Raw genomic sequence first — 18,714 nt, 5'->3', positions numbered from 1 at the left:
TGAAGCTGGATCTAATCAAGGAGAAAACAACTGGGGAACTGGAGGCTAACCCCCATATGCCTCCACAGTGTAAATGAAGGCTGTGATGTGGAATTGTCGAGGTGCAGGAGGCCCCTTGACAATTCCCCAGCTGAAGGAAGTTCTAAATTTCCACTCTCCTAATATGGTATTTTTATGTGAAACAAAAAATTAGGAAAATTTTATGAGAAAGGTGCAAAGGAGAATTGGTTTTGAGAACTGTCATCTTGTTAACTCAGATGGAAGAGCAGGGGGGTTTGCGTTATTCTGGAACAATGAGGTGAAGATAGATCAGATAAGAAACACGAAATGATACATTAGTGCTCAAGTAGAGGATAAGGAAACAAATAGCTACTGGTGGTTCGTGGGTGTATATGCAAGCATAGACAGTAATACCCGGAAAGAGCAATGGAAATTTTTAGAGGATAGGATGAAGGAATGGGGGGAGGCCTGGATAATAATGGGAGATTTTAATGACTTGAGATCGAATGAGGAGAAGTGGGGAGGAAGAGATAGAGCTGAAGGTAGTTTTAGAGAGTTTAACAGGTTTATTAGAGCTAATAATCTGATTGATTTAGGATATCAAGGTGTGCCGTGGACATGGAGCAATAGTTGGGAAGGGGATGGTGAGGTGAAAGAAAGGTTGGACAGGTGCCTATGTAGTACAGAATGGGTGCAACGATATGAGAAGGTAAGGTGCAATCATGTTGAAACAGAGGCATCAGATCATCTCATGCTTATTGTTGACACTAATCCAGATACCAAAAGGAAGCAAATGAGATTTTATTTTGATCAAAGATGGACCAAAAATCCAGAAACAAAGGAGGTGATTCAAGGAGCATGGAGAAAAGATCACCTCGGATCCAAAATGTTCAAAGTGACTAGGAAAATAAAGGAATGTCGCATTACAATTCTGGAATGGAGGAAAAAAGTGCAAGGTAATTCCAAAGTAAGAATCAAGGAGTTAAAGGAGAAACTGGTTAAGGTGAGAGAAAGAAATGATAGTGGTAAGGGTGGACAAATTGCTGAGCTAAAATCCCAGTTGAGTAAAGCATATAAGGAGGAAGAGCTATACTGGAGCCAAAAATCAAGGCGCAAATGGCTCAAGGAAGGAGATAGAAATACAACTTTTTTCCACTCAACAGTAATGGCAAAGAGGAGGAGAAACACTATTAGTAAGCTGCAGAAAATTGATGGGACATGGTGCAAGAATGAACAAGAGATAGAGGAGGAACTCAGTGAATATTATAAAGACCTCTTCACCACTACAAGTCCGAACAACTTTGAGGATATTCTCGCAGAAATACCAAGCACTATTTTTAGTCAAATGAATGAGCAGCTGATAAGGCTAGTGGAGGAAAATGATATTAGGCAAGCTTTGTTCTCCATGCATCCAAACAAAGCACCAGGGACTGATGGTATGTCTCCTCTCTTTTTTCAACATTACTGGAATATTGTCAAAGTGGATTTAGTGGCAGCTATTAGTAGTTTTTTCCATACGGGGTACATGCTCAAAGTTGTGAATGAAACTATTATCTCTTTAATTCCAAAAATTGAGGCTCCCAAATCAGTTGCGAATTATAGACCAATCAGTTTGTGCACTGTCATGTATAAAATCATTTCCAAAATCATAGCAAATAGGCTGAAAATGGTTTTGCAACACTGCATTAGTAACTCTCAGTTAGCTTTTATCCCAGGCAGGCAAATTCTTAATAACGTTGTGGTAGCTCATGAAATTCTTCACTTTTTGAAAAATAGGAGGAAGGGAATGGTAGGATACATGGCACTAAAACTTGACATGTCAAAAGCTTACGATAGAGTTGAATGGAAGTTTGTGGGGAGACTAATGATGAAAATGGGTTTCTGTCCAATCTTTGTCAGATGGATCATGACTTGTTTGTCTACTATATCTTACTCCTTCAATCTAAATGGCCAAAAAGTAGGTTATATCCAACCGAGTAGAGGGATTAGACAAGGTGACCCCTTATCACCATACCTGTTCATTATTTGTGCTGAAGGGCTGTCCAGTCTTATACACAAAGCATGGTGCGGAAGGAACTCACAGGAATCAAAATATGCAAGGATAGTCCGACCATTTCTCACTTATTTTTTGCAGATGATTCTTTACTTTGCTACCAAGCAAACAAGCAGGAGGCGGGGAAGGTAAAAAGCATTCTGGAAAGATATGGCAAAGCATCAGGGCAGGTGGTAAATTTTGAGAAATCAGCTATCTTCTGTGGCAAAAATACTCCAGACCTGAGGAAGAAAGAAGTGCAAGACGAACCGGAAAATATGAAGGAGGCAAGGAATGGAACATACTTGGGGCTCCCGATGGCAATTGGAAGATCAAAGACACAAGTTTTTGGATTTGTGAAGAGCAAAATCGAAAACAAGCTTCAAGGTTGGAAACAAAAGCTACTGAGTCAAGGAGGCAAGGAAATATTCATCAAAGCAGTAATTATGGCGATGCCAACATATGTAATGGCCTGCTTTAGAGTCCCTCGAGGCTTATTCACAGCTAAGATTGCAAGATTCTGGTGGGGAAAGGGAGAGCAAGAAACTTGTGTACATTGGGCAAGCTGGAAGAAGCTTTCAGAAGTGAAGGGAAGAGGGGGGATAGGTTTTAGAGACCTTGAGGATTTCAACACGGCCTTGCTGGCAAAGCAAATTTGGAGATTCCTAACAGCTCCAAATTTGCTAGTAAGCAAGGTAATGAAGGCAAAATACATGAAAGACCCAAATTGGATGGAAAAAAATCCCCCACAATCAGCTTCCTGGTGTTGGAAGAGCATACATAGTGCAAAATCACTATTGTTAGCTGGCTTGTGGAAAAGAATTGGGGATGGCAGGTCGGTTAGTATATGGAATGACAGATGGATAACTGGATCTGAAAAAGGCTTGGTGTCTGGCTCAAAGCCTGAGGATTGCACGTTAGAATGGGTAAATGAGTTGCTAGAAGAGGGGAGATGGAAATCTGAATAACTCCAGAAGTGGTTCAGTAAAAAAGATGCTGAACTCATAAAAAATATCCCAACTAGCTTAGGAAGAAGAAAGGATAAACTGATCTGGTGCTACTCAAAATCTGGAACGTACACCGTTAAGACGGGCTATGCAGTAGCAAGACAGTTTGGTGCAAATCAAAGTGAACCGAGAGGAAATGATGCTGAAACAAGTTGGGAGATAAGAAAGGACAGTGTGCGGAAAAAGTTATGGCATATGAAGGTGAAGGCAAAGCTCAAACACTTCTTGTGGAAATGTTTACAGAATTGTTTACCGGTCAATGAGGTACTGTCCAAACGACTAAGAAAGGGTGAAGGTAGATGTGGCTGCTGTGGGAAAGTTGAGGAAACAATGGAACACTTGTTCTTCTCCTGTGAAAATGTAGCAAAGGTATGGAAAATGGCTCCAGTCAGATGGGATGGATTACAAGACAAGCAACATAATCTATGGCTTTGGTGGGAGCAAGTTACTCAAGCACTATCGTTGGAACAAGGACAGGATAGAGTTAACCTTACCATCAACATCCTGTGGCAAATCTGGAAAGCCAGAAATAAAAAAGTTTTTGAAGATGCAAAGCAGGAACCTTTCAAAATTTTACGGAAAGCACAAGCTGAGTGGTTAGAGTTTGAGCAAGAGAGGGAGCCAGAACAGGAGGGGATTACAGTCCAGACAAGTTCCGAACTCAATTCAAGAAGGGAGATGCCAAGGGAGGGAGTGATAAGGTTGTATACGGATGCAGCTATATCAGCCAAAAGGATCAGGACTGGGCAAGGAATAATAGCAAGGAATACTACTGAAAGCTAAAGGAATAGTCACCCAGGGAAAGGGAATAGCAAGTAAAGAAGAAGCACTTGCCATAAGGAATGCATTACTGATGGCTAAACAGGCTGGATGGACAAAAATTATAGTCCATTCAGACTGCAAATCAGTAGTTGAGCAAATTAACAGATGCAGTGAAAATGATTCAAACATTGCAACTATTCTAGAAGATGTACAGGATCTTAGAACAGGATTTGACAGATGCTCTTTTGTGTTTATTCCTAGAACAGAAAATGAAATCAGCCATGTATTAGCACAGTTTGCAGTAAAGCTAGTACATGATATTGAATGGGAAAATGATTTCCCAATATGGCTGGTTGATTTAGTAAAGAGGGACAGCAGGGTAGTATCCCCTTTTTGTAACTAATCCTTGTAAAATCAAGTGTTAATTGCTATAAAATGTTATCGTTTGTTGGAAAAAAAAATTGAAGGCAGCTACTTGTTTAATTGCTAAAGTGGCATGAACATGTATCCGTTGTGATATTTGTTATTACTCTTGCCATGGTAAGTTGTGAGATGAAATGCTACACTTGTTGAGTTCTTGTATAAGCAACTTTTGACAGGACTAGTTCCTCACATGTAGTTGGTATATGAAACGGACTAACCACATTGTAGTTAGCAATATGAAACGAGCCTGTGCTGTAGTTAGCACTATAAATCATGTTAACCAGTTAATTTAACAACTAGATATCCGGGATCAATTGTTGTCTTATAGTTCGAGCTCCTTTATGTTTGTGATGTATGATATGCCATTGAAATGTTCATAATGGCCATGTTCTTATAAAGTTATATATACAAGTCAATGATATTTGAAATGTACTATGTATGTAACATGTTCGACCCAATAATGAGATACATCCGCTACTTATAGAATGAGATTTCGCTCACCCTTTGTTGTTATTATGCAGTTAATGATGAGTTCATTGAAGTGGACTTTGATAGTTCGTGGGGGTGGTAATAGAGATGGAGATGACTTTGGTTAGAGAATGACTTTTGTACTTCTATATAAGATACTTTATGATAGGATTTGAATATTGTATATATTGTAGAAAGTTTAATTTTGCTTTTATCTTGGAAGATGAAGAATTGCTATTATGGATGATCTTGTATTTGCGGATTTAGAAAACTTATATAAAGTGAATGTAATTGTTTTGGAAATTTGTTGCCTTATGCTTTTAGTTTTGTCTAGGACGTGGCGGTGTTACATTCCAAGTACGGGACGTGATATATCTAGCTTCTAAAGAGTTTCACGGGCCGAATGTAACTTGACAATTTTTACCTGTTGTTACTTGAATAGCACTTTCAAGATTTTCCAGTGAAGTTGTGCCGGTTATAGATGCTGCCCTAACTTCAAAAATTGGAAAACTGATTTCAATTGAATTTTTGCAACTAGAATGATGAGAATATTTATCCTTTTCCCCTTTGTAGTGCTTAATTTATAACTTGTATGACAAAAGATCATCAAACTGACTAGAATTTGCTTCATTTTCAATACAAATATATAGTTCTTCATCAGAATAATCTCAATGTTGGAACACACAGAATACTCACATTTCTGTACATGAAAAGAGAAAAAAAGGTACGATGAGATGAAAGGTTCCAAATCTTAACAGCAATTTAATCAAAAAGTCAAAGTGAGCTGAAGTGTAACAAATCCACTGAAAAGCACAAAGTGATAATCTCATGCCAAGTTCCACTAACAGGCATAACACTATGACCATAATCTCATTGTCCATTTCTTCAAAAGCATTAATCCATGATCACAATCTCATTGTCCATTTCTTCAAAATCATCTTCTTTCTTCTTTTTTTTTTTTGAGCAAAGTGTAAACTTTTTTTAAGATCAGCAATGAGGTAATACACAAGAGTTCCTCGATCAAGTACATAAATACATCTCAATAGCTATCCCTAACAAGGTCTATACACAGTTAACACAAACAAGTATTAGGAATCCCCACTCAACTACTAAGCTCCAATCCTCTTGATTCCTTGGTACTTTACCCCATGAAGTCACCACATACTGAACACTACTAACAAATAATTTCCAGAATCCCCACTGCGCCTTTCCTTCGTGCGTGCAATCTCCAAGCATTCCTTGCCTGCCAAATGTTATAGAACTGTCACAACAAAAGCCAGCTGGTTAAGATTGTGACTAAAGGAGTTTGATTGTAAGTGCACTAACCAACTCAGCTCTTGCTCTGGAGAATACTTACCTCAATATACCCCACACAGCCCCTGTACTTTTTGCCAAACCATTTAAGTAATCCTGCAATTGAAGAACAAGCAAGCAAGCCATGCTTTCCTCTGTTTCCATACAAAAAGCACACTCCTCCATTGAAACTGATACGCCCCATCTCTTCAATCTGTCTACTGTACTCAACCTTTTTCTACATGCCAACCAGAGTATAAAAGCATATCGAGGTACATGACCTTTCGTCTAAACTACCTTGTGCCAACTAACATTTTGTTCTTGTTCTCTAATGCCTTCATTCATCTTTCTTTTAAATTTCATTTTTTAACGACTGGTTGGTCAATATCCTCATCATTTTGTAGATTTTGTGCCTACAAACACAAATCCTATACATCGTTAAAAATGCATTATTTCATAATTGTGACTTGTAGAACCAATAAAAATTAATTAAGTAATGAAGTTTTTTTCTTACTAAGGACAAAGTTGGTTGATGCATGTTGATGTGTTATTGAACTCAAGGCATCACATCATAACCTTTGTGGATGTTGGGATCTAAAGTATTATGAAAACAAAAAACAAAAAAAAATTAACTTGAAAATCTGTAATATCAAGAAACATTAGTATAGATAGGAAACGGCAAGCAACTAATAGTTCACCTAAGGTTTTTCTCGTCTTCAGACAAACTTATACTAGTAAAACCGTTGACGGAAGGTAAGAGAATTAACATAGCCTAAACTTGTAAATTAATCATTAATATACCTAGCGCCAAAACTTATGCAATGGAGATACGAGATGGAGGAGACAACAGGCAGAGGTTGTTAGGTTTTTTTTTTTTCTCTTAATCGTGATTTTGTGAAATTTTTTCTGCCCTTTAATGGTGATTTTTGGTAGATTTTTTATTTTAATGGGCTCTGGTTAAACAGATTTTGTTTCTGTACTTAGTTCTTTGGTTGGCTATTAGGTTAACTTAATGTGGTCCGAATGGTTTTACGATTGGTTTATTAAAAGAAATTGGGCACAATAAGGAGTGGAATAGGAAGTGAGACAGATTTGGGACAGAAGATCTGTTGTGTAATTTTTCCGTCAACTTGAGTCGTTATGATAAATAGAAACATTACCACATGCACGATAGGGACATAACCAAGGGGCGCTTCCGTCTTCATAGAATATATGCTAAGGTAAATTTATTTTACCCCAATTTGACTCATAAACTAATTTATCAAATCTACAATTGTTGAAATTGACCAAAATCAATTAAAAACCCAAAACCCTGAACAGAGAAATTTCAGCAAGGACAAGTAACTTGAAGAAATTGAGTTGTCTTCATTTGGAATTTAACTCATTTTTCGATATTGTTCTAGATTCATTGGGTTCATGTGCTTTTTTTTTTAAGGATGACAATTTCGCTCACCTCCCTTCAGGTTTGAATACTTATACTAACTTCCATTCATGTAGTAAAATGACTATAATATCCTTTACTTATAAACAATCCTACAAAAAAAAAAAACCCCTCCAATTACAACTAGTCTTTTATTCTAAAGCAACGGTTGTCACACAAAATAAACTCTTATTCTATCTCTCTGGCTCTCTCTCTTACCTTCTTTCTCCTGCATCTCATAATCCACTATTTTCTGCAAATAGATCCTTTTTTTTTTTCCTTTTTTTATAAGTATTATTGAATTGAAATTGCAAAATGACAAGTTGCCGGATCATATTTGTTGTCAAACTAAATGAAGGTGAAAAAGATGACAATGATACAGAGTACATAAAAGAAAATAAAAGTGATAGCCGAAAAGGGAACATGGATTGATGAAGGTTACGGTATTATGCCAATTGTGTAAAAAGAATTTTGGAATATAAAAATTACAATCAGATTTGCCTAGAGACATGGGATGTGGTCTCCAGTGTTGCTTTTGATTATTTCGTGTTGGTATTCTTGGTGGGTTAGATTATTTTAGCATCAACAAGGTTGTACCCATTTGGATTGAGTTTGGATAGTGACATTGGTTAATTCAAACATTGAATTTAGGCAAACAAAAAAAAATGAAGCTAAAGATTAGGTTGAATGCAACCTTTAATTGTCACAATTGATTTGCATGGGAAGCTTTGGAGGTGGCAATGGTAGGCCATCAAAATTGTGAGAATATGGGAATTAAGATGAAGTGGTTTATTGAGTTCGTTAGAGTGGTGATTATATCGTTTATAATAGTTGCAATGTGAAAGAAATTTATTAGAAAGCTTTCCCTCTTCTAAGTAACAAAGGGATATTTTAGGATTTTTTTTAGAACAAAATTAGCATATTTGGTCTACATTGTTACTGAAATGCTAATCATAGGAAAGGTAGGTGTAATTTTTTAAACTAGAAGGGAACTTCCTACAATAGTCGGAAACCTCAGGGAGGTTTCTGAAATTATTCCTTTTTATTGACATAAACCAGGCACATAATTCATTTTTTGAGAATATTTTAACAAGTGTTGGCATCGTTCCAAGTTTGAATTTTCTATATCTCTCAAATAATCAAATTCTTTAGTGAAATTCCTCCAAACCTACATTGGGGCTTTCTTGATTTGTCAAACAAAGGTTGGTTGGACACATCTTGAATTCTTTATCAATAGATGTTTTTATCCAACATAACGAGCCAAGTTAACGGAAGGACTAAAATTATACATTTTAATTAGTTGGAGAGCCAAAAACTAAGGAAAAATAGACCCTTGAAGATTTGACTTTCAAAGGACGATAAATTACCTAAACTAACCTCCACAGGATTTCAAGATAAGTTACCCCAACCCAAACTAGGTACATGGCTATGGTCTTCTAAGATTTCCCCCTAGTTAGAAAATTCATGCTATACACTTTGGTGCTGCATGCCTGCTGTCCATAACCAAGCACAAGTATATACACACACATGGACCTAGACAAGAGTATTAGTTTATGATACACTATGTGCTGGCTCTTCTTTCTTCAGTGCTTGATCGAGCTTTTCCACTTGATTCAGCAACAAAGAGTTCCCTCCACAAGCATCTCTCAACACCACTAATCTCTTCTCTACCTGCCAAGCTTCAACAAGTCCACGCTTTGAGCCAGTGGTTGGCTTCTCATATTGCAGCAGATTCATCATCATGCCCTGTCATAAAAAAAACAGTTTGGATTCGACAAGGAAAAATGAAAACCAGGTAAAATACTTGTTTAACCGAATGGAATCTGGGTCAACGAATACAACTTGAGTAGATATTTGAACAATAATTGTAGTCCCTGTCACAAACCCCAGAACCTGCCCCCGGGAAAAAAAATATATGAAAAAAGGAAGACTTGAAGAAAATGGAACATTGTCAGTTTGATAAAATCAGGAAGCACTAAAGTTAAAAGAGAGGAGAAATTGCAATCCAACTTCATTAGCAGCCAACTGAAAAGTAACTAGCCCACCTGATGGTTTACTTTACGAGAGAAGTCACGCAGGAGAGATTTTACAAGCTGATTTCGGAGCGATAGCTTATCACCAATGCAATTGCCAAAAATAAAAGACGTAAGGTGGTGCAAGACCAAGATGTACGAGGATGATCTTCTAGTTGCTGCTTTGTCAAGAACACCAGAAACCCATGATTTTACATAGGCTTCTAAGAGCTTCTCATCATCCTGCATATGCAAAATACAAAAAAAAATAGATAAAACAGTTCAAAAAACCAAAAAAGGAAAAATCAAAACCAAACACTTGCTCTGTGTCAGAAGAAAAGAATTCTGTAAAACTGGGAAAAATAAGCAGTAAGACACAAAAACAGATATATTGACCAATTCATGAATTACTATCTCCCGCTCCCAAAAACAAAAGCATCAAGAATAGAATGTTGTTTGGTCTGTGTCTCATTGCAGGTGTTTGAGGCATGGGAGGTATTAAAAAATGATGAAATCTAATCCTATGATGCACTACTCAAAAATATGCAATAGATCTATATTTAGAGGACAGCTTCAACCTAAGACTTGGTATTTACATTTCAATGACAGACAATTTGTCAAATAAAATTACATCATAGTAGCTCTCGACCAAATAGGAACAAACAGCACGGTGGGACAGATTAAAATAATTTAATCAGCAAGAACTTTAAGAGTTCTATCTAGTACCTCAACAGGTTCAAGATATCCATCAGCTTCAGCAAAACACTGCTCCAGAGGTGGCAAAAGTTCAAGAGCATGAGCATTAGATAGTGCATTCCAGGTAGCAAGTCTAACAGAAGCTTCAACCCATCGATGAAGATAAACAGCAATTTGCCGCCCAAAAACCAAGTCACCATAGGATACAGCAGCAAATTGCTCCACAAGCATTTCAATGAATGTAGAGTAGCTCTCATTTATCTCTAACTGAAATTGCAACAAACCACCATTTATTTTATCTCCTGCTTCAGACAATCTTCGCTTATCAACAGTTTGCCCATAGACACTCTGCAAAGTTTGATAAACATCCCTACTCTTCTCATCTTCAAGAACACCTGTCCCATCAATCAATATCACAGACAAAGCATGCAATTTCCAAGTAACTGAAACATTATGAACAGAAGAGTAGGACTCAGTGCTAAGGAAGGCAGACGTTGCTTCAAGACCTAAAAGGAAGAAAAGTCCAGCCTGAGCAACTCTGAGAAGACCAGCTTGCTCCTGCTCAACACTTTGGGTACTATAAGCTTTGTGAACGTTAGCATCTGTACTGCAACGCATATTTGACATTGGACTAAGAAACCAATAAGCGGGAAGAGGCAGCCTCTGGTAAGCCCACTCATTGGTCAAAGTAGTCACACCAGTATTGTCCAAATATGATGCACTCATCTCCTCATCAATTGTTTCAAGTGGAAAATTGCCTTTCTTCAGCATGTTTTGTCTAGCATCCCGATTTTCTTCAATAGATCTAGATTTCTTTTTCACAGACAGCCATCTGCTTTTGAAGTGAGCGGCCAACACACCACAAAAGAGAAGGTAATCCTCTTCTTCATACTTCCACTCGAAAACTTTCAGCGTCTTATTAACATGAAGAAAATCGTATATAACAAACTCAAGGCACCTCAAGACAGGAACTTGGAACAGCAGATCAAATATTTTATCCACCATGGATCTATCCCTAGGTCCCGCTGTTAAACAAACTTCCATGGCAGTATTAATCCATCGCAGAAAGCTGGGCAAATTGTCAACTGTTAACTGATCATTTACACAGAAATTCTGAAAAATTTCCAGCAAGCAAGTGATTAATCTTGCATCTACTTGAGCCAGCAACACAGTTTTGGACCAAAACCCTCCACCTGAGGCTCCCCAACCCACACCCGTTCCTGGAGCAGGCCCACCTCTGCCAAACATCTCAATTGACTGCATATTCGGGCGCTTAAAAGTAAACTTCATATAGCTTGCCAGCAAAGCTTTTAATTCAGCCACAGAGGACTTAAGTATCCCATCAGCCAGAATCTTATCTTCTCTTGGCACACCCAGGAATTCAGATGACAGATTATCAATCTCAGGGTTAGCTAACCTGATTAACTTGTCCACAATAGAAATGATTTGGATTAACCCTTGGAGGCAAGAAGAAGAAGCTATAGATGTTTCTAGTCCACATTTATACCTCAGATGACATAGAAACTTGACAAAAGAACCCCCTTCCGCAACATTGAAATCACAGACATCTGCTCCTGAGAAGTGAAAGTACCCATTCTTGATAAGTTTAAGTCCAACCTTGGGAACAAACTCAGGCAGCCATGGCAGACACCCCCCACTAAATTCTGAAGTATCAGCTGGTATCACAGCCTCCAGTACACTACAAATTGTGTGCATAGCAGAGGAAATCACCCACAATAATGAATTCATAACTGAATCTTGCAACATGTTATCCTCATTTTCTCGATTTTGCCAGTCAATGAATCTGGATAGAGGTGTAATATTTTTTAACACTGTCCAGTCAAGAGCTAAATCTATCAGTGGACCAACATAACTCCAACACCAACTCTCCATCTCTTCGGCATTTCCATCTGTTGTCTTGTCGCTAGATGAATAAAAATTTGGAAGGCTTTTAGTCAAAGCCTCCAGAACAAGATAAACTTCCCTGGAGACTGCAACAAACTCACCAAGGACGTCACGGTCAAGTAGCTTTTGAAAAGTAGGCACATTTAACCAAATGCTCAAGGCAGGAAACAGATCCGCAAAGTAAGATACACAATAACCATAAGTTATGCAGACCTTCCATAATCTTAATTGTTCAACCAAGAGATTTGACGAAAGTTTACAGACCTCCTTTCCAGAATTGATCCACTGGTCAAGAGACATATATCGAACTAAATGCCAAGTAACCTTCTGGAAAATCCCACTGTTGATAAATTCTAAGCAATTCTTCTTGTCAGTCCTAGCTAGCACCTTTCACATAGTAAGAAAAGTAACCAACAACAATCTGATAAGTGCAAAGAACATCTACCCTACAGCATTATTAATACATCAGTGAAAAAAGCAAGTTTACAAAGACTGCACAGAATGTTCTTACTTTCAAGAGGATGACACATTTTATCTTTGAAGGATTGATTTCCATTTGTTCCTCAGCCAAGAATCTGTTAATGACTGTCTGAACCAGCCTATGGCACGTCATGATCGCAGTTGCAGAAGTTGGGGAATGCCTTGCAACTGCAACAAGTATAGAAAGCAAGCACTCCTCCAAAGAGGCTGAAGACTGCGTCTGGCAGCAGATAAAAGATCGCTCAGAATGGTTACTAACAAAGTGTAATGCAGTTATTCAGCCAAATGGAAGGACAAACACCATATTTGCCAATTTATGAGTACCTCCAACAAATAGCATATCCTTGGGAGGATTCCCATTCTAACCAAACCTGCAGCTACATCTTGACCAGAAACAACTACATCATCCTGAATTGTATGCTCACCTTCAGGATTGTCATCATTAACCTTAGGTAAGGGAAGAATATTAGTTGGTTTAGTACTGTACTTCCAAAAGCTACCATGAAGAAAACCAACATCAATCTCTGGTTTACTTCTAAATACAGCAGCAGTAGGAATGTCATCCTGAGTGGATGGAGCCTTCTGAAAAAGGAAGCATCACACGAAGTGAATCTATGACAAAATAGACGCATAAAAATACACTACTTTATCCATAGTTTTGTTTTCAGCCATCAAGAAGCAAAAGACAAGAATATAATTTGACTAATGCAACTGTACCTCTGAGGTATCAAAGAGACTCTCAGTCAGATCAAAGCTCAGCATGGACTGAATAGCTTTGGCACAAGATAGAACCACAGAATTGTGGTTATCGTCAAGACAAATCCTACAAGCAAGAAACAGCAGGATAAGGAGACATGCATCAAACTATCAGGGAGGAGGAGTCATGGTGTAACCAATTTTAGGGCTGATATAACTAAGGGGTTTGTAGTCGAAAATAAAAGTGCAAAGATTCTTTTCTACCCATACGTTCAAGAAAGGTGGTGGAGAAAGGGCATACCAAGATACCAAAATGATAGATGAAATAGTTCATGGAGCCAGCGATGGACAAGAAAGTGGAAATTGATATGAAGAATCCAATTAACATCAGGACCAGACAATTAAGCCTAAACGATATGGACCAACAACAGTTCAATGACATTTATGGGTCATTTTACATGCTTATCCAAAAAATCAAACTTAAACTATTCCACTCAATGCATCATCTAATTGTTCAATCAAAAGTGCCAATGACCATCAGCCCTTACTGGCAGCATTTAAAACACAGAACAACAACAAAAGCAGGAAAATTTTTTCACAAAAAAGCAAAAAATGAACTTTTAAGAGCAGACAAAAGATACATATCACTTTTGATAAGTTTTTCAGACATGTAATACAGAGATGAAACATGACAAAGAGGGGCGCAATTCAATAAGAACTGCTGATCCATCCAGATTTGTCCAAAATGACAGTGATGAACTAACATGCAACATACTTGCAAAGAGGAATATAAAATCAGAGTCATATCCAAAGAAACAAAAAGAGGTGAAGGAATTCTGGCCGCAATATCTATGGATATACCTCAGTGATAAAGCAAGCTCAGGTTCTGGGCCAAGAGAAAAAGCCCAGATAGCCTCCCAATCTCCATCTGTTTCAGCGTATTTCAAGCTGTATCCAACTTTCTTCTTGCAGATGCCATGTATTGCCCTATTAAGTATGGCTGCAACAAGATGTAGTGCAAGAGCTCTTTGACCCGGAACCTGAATAATGCAGTTCAGAATGAGGCTAATAATGCCACCAGACCTTCATTACAAGTCAACAAGACCAAGGGACCAAAGAGTGTCACAGGCAAAACATCCAAACTTACTACACTTCTAGTTAGAGCCACTGCTTCCTTGATGGTGTATCCAACTGCACCAGGGTCACCTTCAGTTCTAAGCAAGTCTCGTTCAGCAACATTATTTACAGTATATTGACTTCCGGCAGACGTACTACCTAATAAGATAGGGGTAAGTGGATCTTGGGGAATCATTATAATTCATCATGAGGCATAAGTACAAGCAGATAACTCGCTTTATTTACTCAAAAGTTTGTGCCACAGATATATTAGAAGAAAACCAATATAACAATTTGTAAGGTCTCATTAGATAAAGATGCATATAGGATCTAACATGGGAAACATGGGAAAGCAAGAACAACACACACATAAACACAAAGAAAGGAAAAAAAGGGGGAGCGAAAGATCATTAGAGAAAGCAGTATCTACTTCCTTTATAAACTGCATATAAACTAACAGACTGCATCTTGACTCAATCTGTGAAATAAACAAAAAGGAATAAATTGACATATTTATTAAAAATCATTTTTTAGATGAATTTTCAATTGGATCAATATATCCATCATAGATGGCCATTATTCATCTAAAGAGTGCTTAATAACATGCAGTTTAAGAAATTCAATAGAGCAACTTAGGTGTCCTAAACAGAAGTTTGAATCGTAATTCAGGATAAACTGCATATGCGCTCAAGTTACTACGAATACTTACTCTACTTTAGTTAGCAGTTATTAACCAAAGGGGATTTGAACACCAAAAGAATTAGCAGCAAAAATGTTTGTTCGACCCAGGAACTACATAGTGCCCCCCTCCTCTCTGTTCACCATGCTCCTCTCCTTTTGCCTACCAAACACAAGGAACCACCTCAGCCTTACCTGTATTTGTCGTCTGGAGAACATTAAATTTTATCATGCTGCCATCCAGGGAAAATCTTATTTCTCTGACAGTCTCTACTCTTTTGCTCCAAGAATCCCACAAACTGCTGTTCTTTGGGCTGGGTCCAGGACCAACTTCATTCCCTTGCTTCATCCATGTCTCTTTTGAACCTGTTTCGATAACCCTGTCAGAGCTATCACTATGGGGAAGTCCATGTGCATTGAACAAAATGCTCTCATCTTGCAGAGTGCCCACTACAGCAGTTGTAGCCTTATCCTTATCTGAACGAGGGCACTTTTTCTTTTTCAACTTGTCTTGTCCCCGCTTTTTCAATGCCTCTATCAATGCAGGACTCATCTTTGCCATTATCTCAGCCTGTGCTTCTGCGATCTCTTTAGATGACATTCTCCCTAATCGAGTGCGATTCTCAGCATCAATTTGACTCTCAAGATTCAACGCCTCAGATTCATCTACAGACTGCCTATCAACTTCCATTTCGTTGCCCAAAATTTCTGGAAGTCCCAGCCCTCTCTCTGATATAATATCTTCCTCCGTTTCTGCAATCCTATGTCTTGATGTTCCTCCCATCTGCAAAAACTGTTGAGCAACATGAACATCTGCTGTGTTCTTTTGTTGGGCGAGATCAGTTGGCAAATCTGATAGTTGCTCTTTCATCTCTCGAAAATCAACAGAATTCTTGCCTTCCGTATCCAAGTCCATGGCCAAAGCAACAGCACTCTTTTCTAAACTATCACCTGAAATTTCAGCCAGAGGGCTGACAGCTGTGGACTTTTCAACAACAACGTGCTTACACTCTCCAGAAGAATCACCCTCACCACCCATTATGTCCCGCCACCGAGATAAATCCAAACCTTTCCTCTTCCTTCTTGGAACTGGTTTGGCAAAAGCAGCAAGAGAGTCAAACCCACTAAAACCCTTCTCTTCCCCTTCTTCAGTATCATCCATATCCCTATCATCACCGCTGAAACTGCTACCACCAACTGGAGTCCAATGCTAAAGACAACAGATTAACCAAAACACATATTAAACCTCTTGACTGAAAAGAGAGGGTGGGGGGGAAGTAGTACGAGGGAACAGCACTTACAGGGCCATGGGAGCGGTGACGGGCCACTGGAAAAGGAAGGGCAGTGGGGCGAGGAGGAGGTATGCAGGAAGGGGCAGGGGTATCTGATGAGACTGAAAAACTGCCCTTCTCAATAATGCCACCGACTAAGCGAGAAGCATCTTCATTTTCTCCATTAAGTTGAACCAGAGGAGTTCCGAAAACAGGTTTCTTGAAGCTTTTGCCTCCTTTGACTCCAGCGTCCAACTTCATTACTGGAAAATGAGCCAACTGGCATATCAGAAACTTAAGCTATCATTAAAATGCACCAAGGTCAATACAATTTCAATAACTAAAGGACATCTTTGAATAAAGTGCAAACCTCAAAAATGCTAACCTACTCAGTTTAGTAAAATCAATCTTTATTCAGTTCAATTATGAAACCCAATCCTTCCAACCCACACACAATCATGCGCAAACTGCTGCTGCTACTAGGATCAGTATGCAAGAAATATTAGCACTACAACCACAAGACCTAAAACTCCTAGTCTTCACAACCAACTGGAGAGCGATAACCCCAATAACCCAAGTTAATTAGCAACAAAAGCTTCAATTTAACGAATATTAATTTGAAAATCAAAACCTAGAAGCAAATTTGACACAGAATTCAAGCAAACGCATGACAGCATTAATTCCAATAGAGCAAAAGGACCAATACATAGATACATAAATTTGTTAACCATGAAAAGTGGTTTTCAGAAAGGCCCAGAAAACTTGCAAAATTCAAGAGCTATAAGCTAGGCTAAGAGAATCAAACTAACGAAAGCATCCCATTGCATGTTGAAAAGGCGAAAGCAAAAGCTCGGCGCTAACAAGTCAATTCAGCTAAGAAAGTAATAGGGAAATAGTATTGGACAGTACCTGAATTTTGGTTGAGCAGATGAAGAGTTTCTACCGATTGTTGTAGACTAAGCCGGCAAGACAGGAGAAAGAAAGAGGTAATTTGGGTGTTTTATTTTTGGTTTTGTGTGTTTGGGTATGATCTAATATTGATAATTTATCTTGAAGTGTTAAAGCATTATCCCACCAATTTTTTAATTGTCCAGTAAATCCTGAAACTAATAATGTTGCAATATTTCTCTCTTGAATATTTTTTATTTTGTAAGCTAATCTAGCCATTCCCATTTCTTGTAAATTATTTAATACTTCATATTCTGCTTTGCCATCTATATTCCATTCATAAATTGAGTCTCCATCATATTTAGTGGTACGAAATTTTGATCTTTCTTCATATTGAATATCTGGAGGGCTAGGTCTTGGATAATAATTCTTTGTACTTACCATTTTCCAATTTTTTATTATTATTATTATTATAAATCCTTCTTCTTTTTATTTTATTTATTTGATTATCTTTGGTTTCTTCAAATTGTTTTTCTATTGGTAAAATTATATTTTCTTCGATTTCTGAATTTATTGATTCTTCAGATGAATTATTTATATCTTCAGATGAATTGTCTTCTATTATTTGGTCTAATGTATTTATCCTAGGAGCTGGAGGTTTTACTTCTGTAGTTAGGTTTTGTAATGCCTGCGATATTTTATTTAATATATTATCTGTATTGTTTATTTTTTGATTATTAATATTTTGAACTAAATCTGTTTCTTTTTCTCTTGTCAAGCTTCTAGGTTGAAAATGAGGTGCTGAAATATCATTAGGGAATTTTAATTCTGGCTTCTTTATGGTATCTATTTTTGTATTTAATACTTCCATATGTTGAGATATTGTATGAAGAATTTGATTTGTATAATTATTTTGTTGATAAATCTTTTTAATATCTTCTAAATTTACTGTATTATTATTTGTACTTGATTCAGCTTCTCTACCCTTTTTAAAAGGTGAGGCTATTATGTCTCCTTGACCTATGTTTATCTTTACTTCTTGTAATGGAGGATGTATAGATGTTATTACTTGATCATCTTTTAATTTCCATTTTTTATATAAATTAGTTTGAACATTAATTTGAGGTATATAAAATATATCATTTATTCCTAATTTTGAAGTATAGAATGATAACCAGGTAAAGAAAGAAAAATCAAATTTTTGCTTTTCTAATTCATTTTTCCATTCTAAAATTAATTTTTCTTTATACTCAGGGTCTAACTGAAAGAACCAAATTCTCTTTTCAGTATTTTCTTCATCATCAAAATTATCTTGTAAATATTTATGATTTGTTTTATTTGGTTTATTTATAACATTTATTTCTCCTTTCATTTGTGAGTGAGTTGGAGAGTATTCTGATTGATTTTGATTTATAACTTCTGGAACAGGAGTTTTATATTTAAAAGTTGAAGTACTTTCTAAAGGAAAATTTATTTCAGTTGATTCATAATTAGAATGTCTTGCTGGTAACCAAGAATAAGTTGAATCAGGTTTTTCTCTTAATGATGAAAATCTTATTAGGGTATT

The 18,714-nt window shown here is 37.3% G+C and overlaps 2 protein-coding genes across 2 annotated transcripts; one reads left to right on the top strand and one right to left on the bottom strand.

Moving 5' to 3' along the window:
• The first annotated feature begins 478 nt into the window (after window positions 1-478).
• Window positions 479-3,822, top strand: LOC113774161. The gene is made up of 3 exons (XM_027318728.1): window positions 479-1,913; window positions 2,135-2,958; window positions 3,121-3,822. The coding sequence occupies exons 1-3, from the start codon at window positions 479-481 to the stop codon at window positions 3,820-3,822; spliced, it is 2,961 nt and encodes a 986-aa protein (XP_027174529.1).
• Window positions 3,823-8,679: 4,857 nt separating this feature from the next.
• Window positions 8,680-17,254, bottom strand: LOC113775112 (transcriptional elongation regulator MINIYO). The gene is made up of 11 exons (XM_027319854.1): window positions 17,169-17,254; window positions 16,290-16,538; window positions 15,184-16,198; window positions 14,342-14,469; window positions 14,056-14,234; window positions 13,216-13,321; window positions 12,823-13,080; window positions 12,530-12,718; window positions 10,144-12,405; window positions 9,451-9,660; window positions 8,680-9,151 (listed from the first exon to the last, which is right to left on the bottom strand). Exons 2-11 carry the CDS (start codon window positions 16,518-16,520, stop codon window positions 8,957-8,959), a joined length of 4,773 nt encoding a protein of 1,590 aa, XP_027175655.1. The 5' UTR covers window positions 16,521-16,538; window positions 17,169-17,254; the 3' UTR covers window positions 8,680-8,956.
• Window positions 17,255-18,714: the final 1,460 nt, after the last annotated feature.

Source organism: Coffea eugenioides, chromosome 6 (genome assembly GCF_003713205.1).
Source record: "Coffea eugenioides isolate CCC68of chromosome 6, Ceug_1.0, whole genome shotgun sequence".
Classification (NCBI taxonomy): domain Eukaryota; kingdom Viridiplantae; phylum Streptophyta; class Magnoliopsida; order Gentianales; family Rubiaceae; genus Coffea; species Coffea eugenioides.
This window is presented reverse-complemented; position numbering and strand designations above follow the sequence as displayed.

Coding starts and splice junctions, on each gene's coding strand:
- LOC113774161 (XM_027318728.1), top strand. CDS start 479: ATGGGAGATTTTAATGACTTGAGATCGAATGAGGAGAAGTGGGGAGGA. Junction 1,914..2,134: donor TGTCAGATGGATCATGACTT/GTTTGTCTACTA, acceptor TATTTTTTGCAG/ATGATTCTTTACTTTGCTAC. Junction 2,959..3,120: donor AGGATTGCACGTTAGAATGG/GTAAATGAGTTG, acceptor TACACCGTTAAG/ACGGGCTATGCAGTAGCAAG.
- LOC113775112 (XM_027319854.1), bottom strand. CDS start 16,520: ATGAAGTTGGACGCTGGAGTCAAAGGAGGCAAAAGCTTCAAGAAACCT. Junction 13,081..13,215: donor GTCTCTTTGATACCTCAGAG/GTACAGTTGCAT, acceptor TTCCTTTTTCAG/AAGGCTCCATCCACTCAGGA. Junction 12,719..12,822: donor GGATATGCTATTTGTTGGAG/GTACTCATAAAT, acceptor ATCTGCTGCCAG/ACGCAGTCTTCAGCCTCTTT.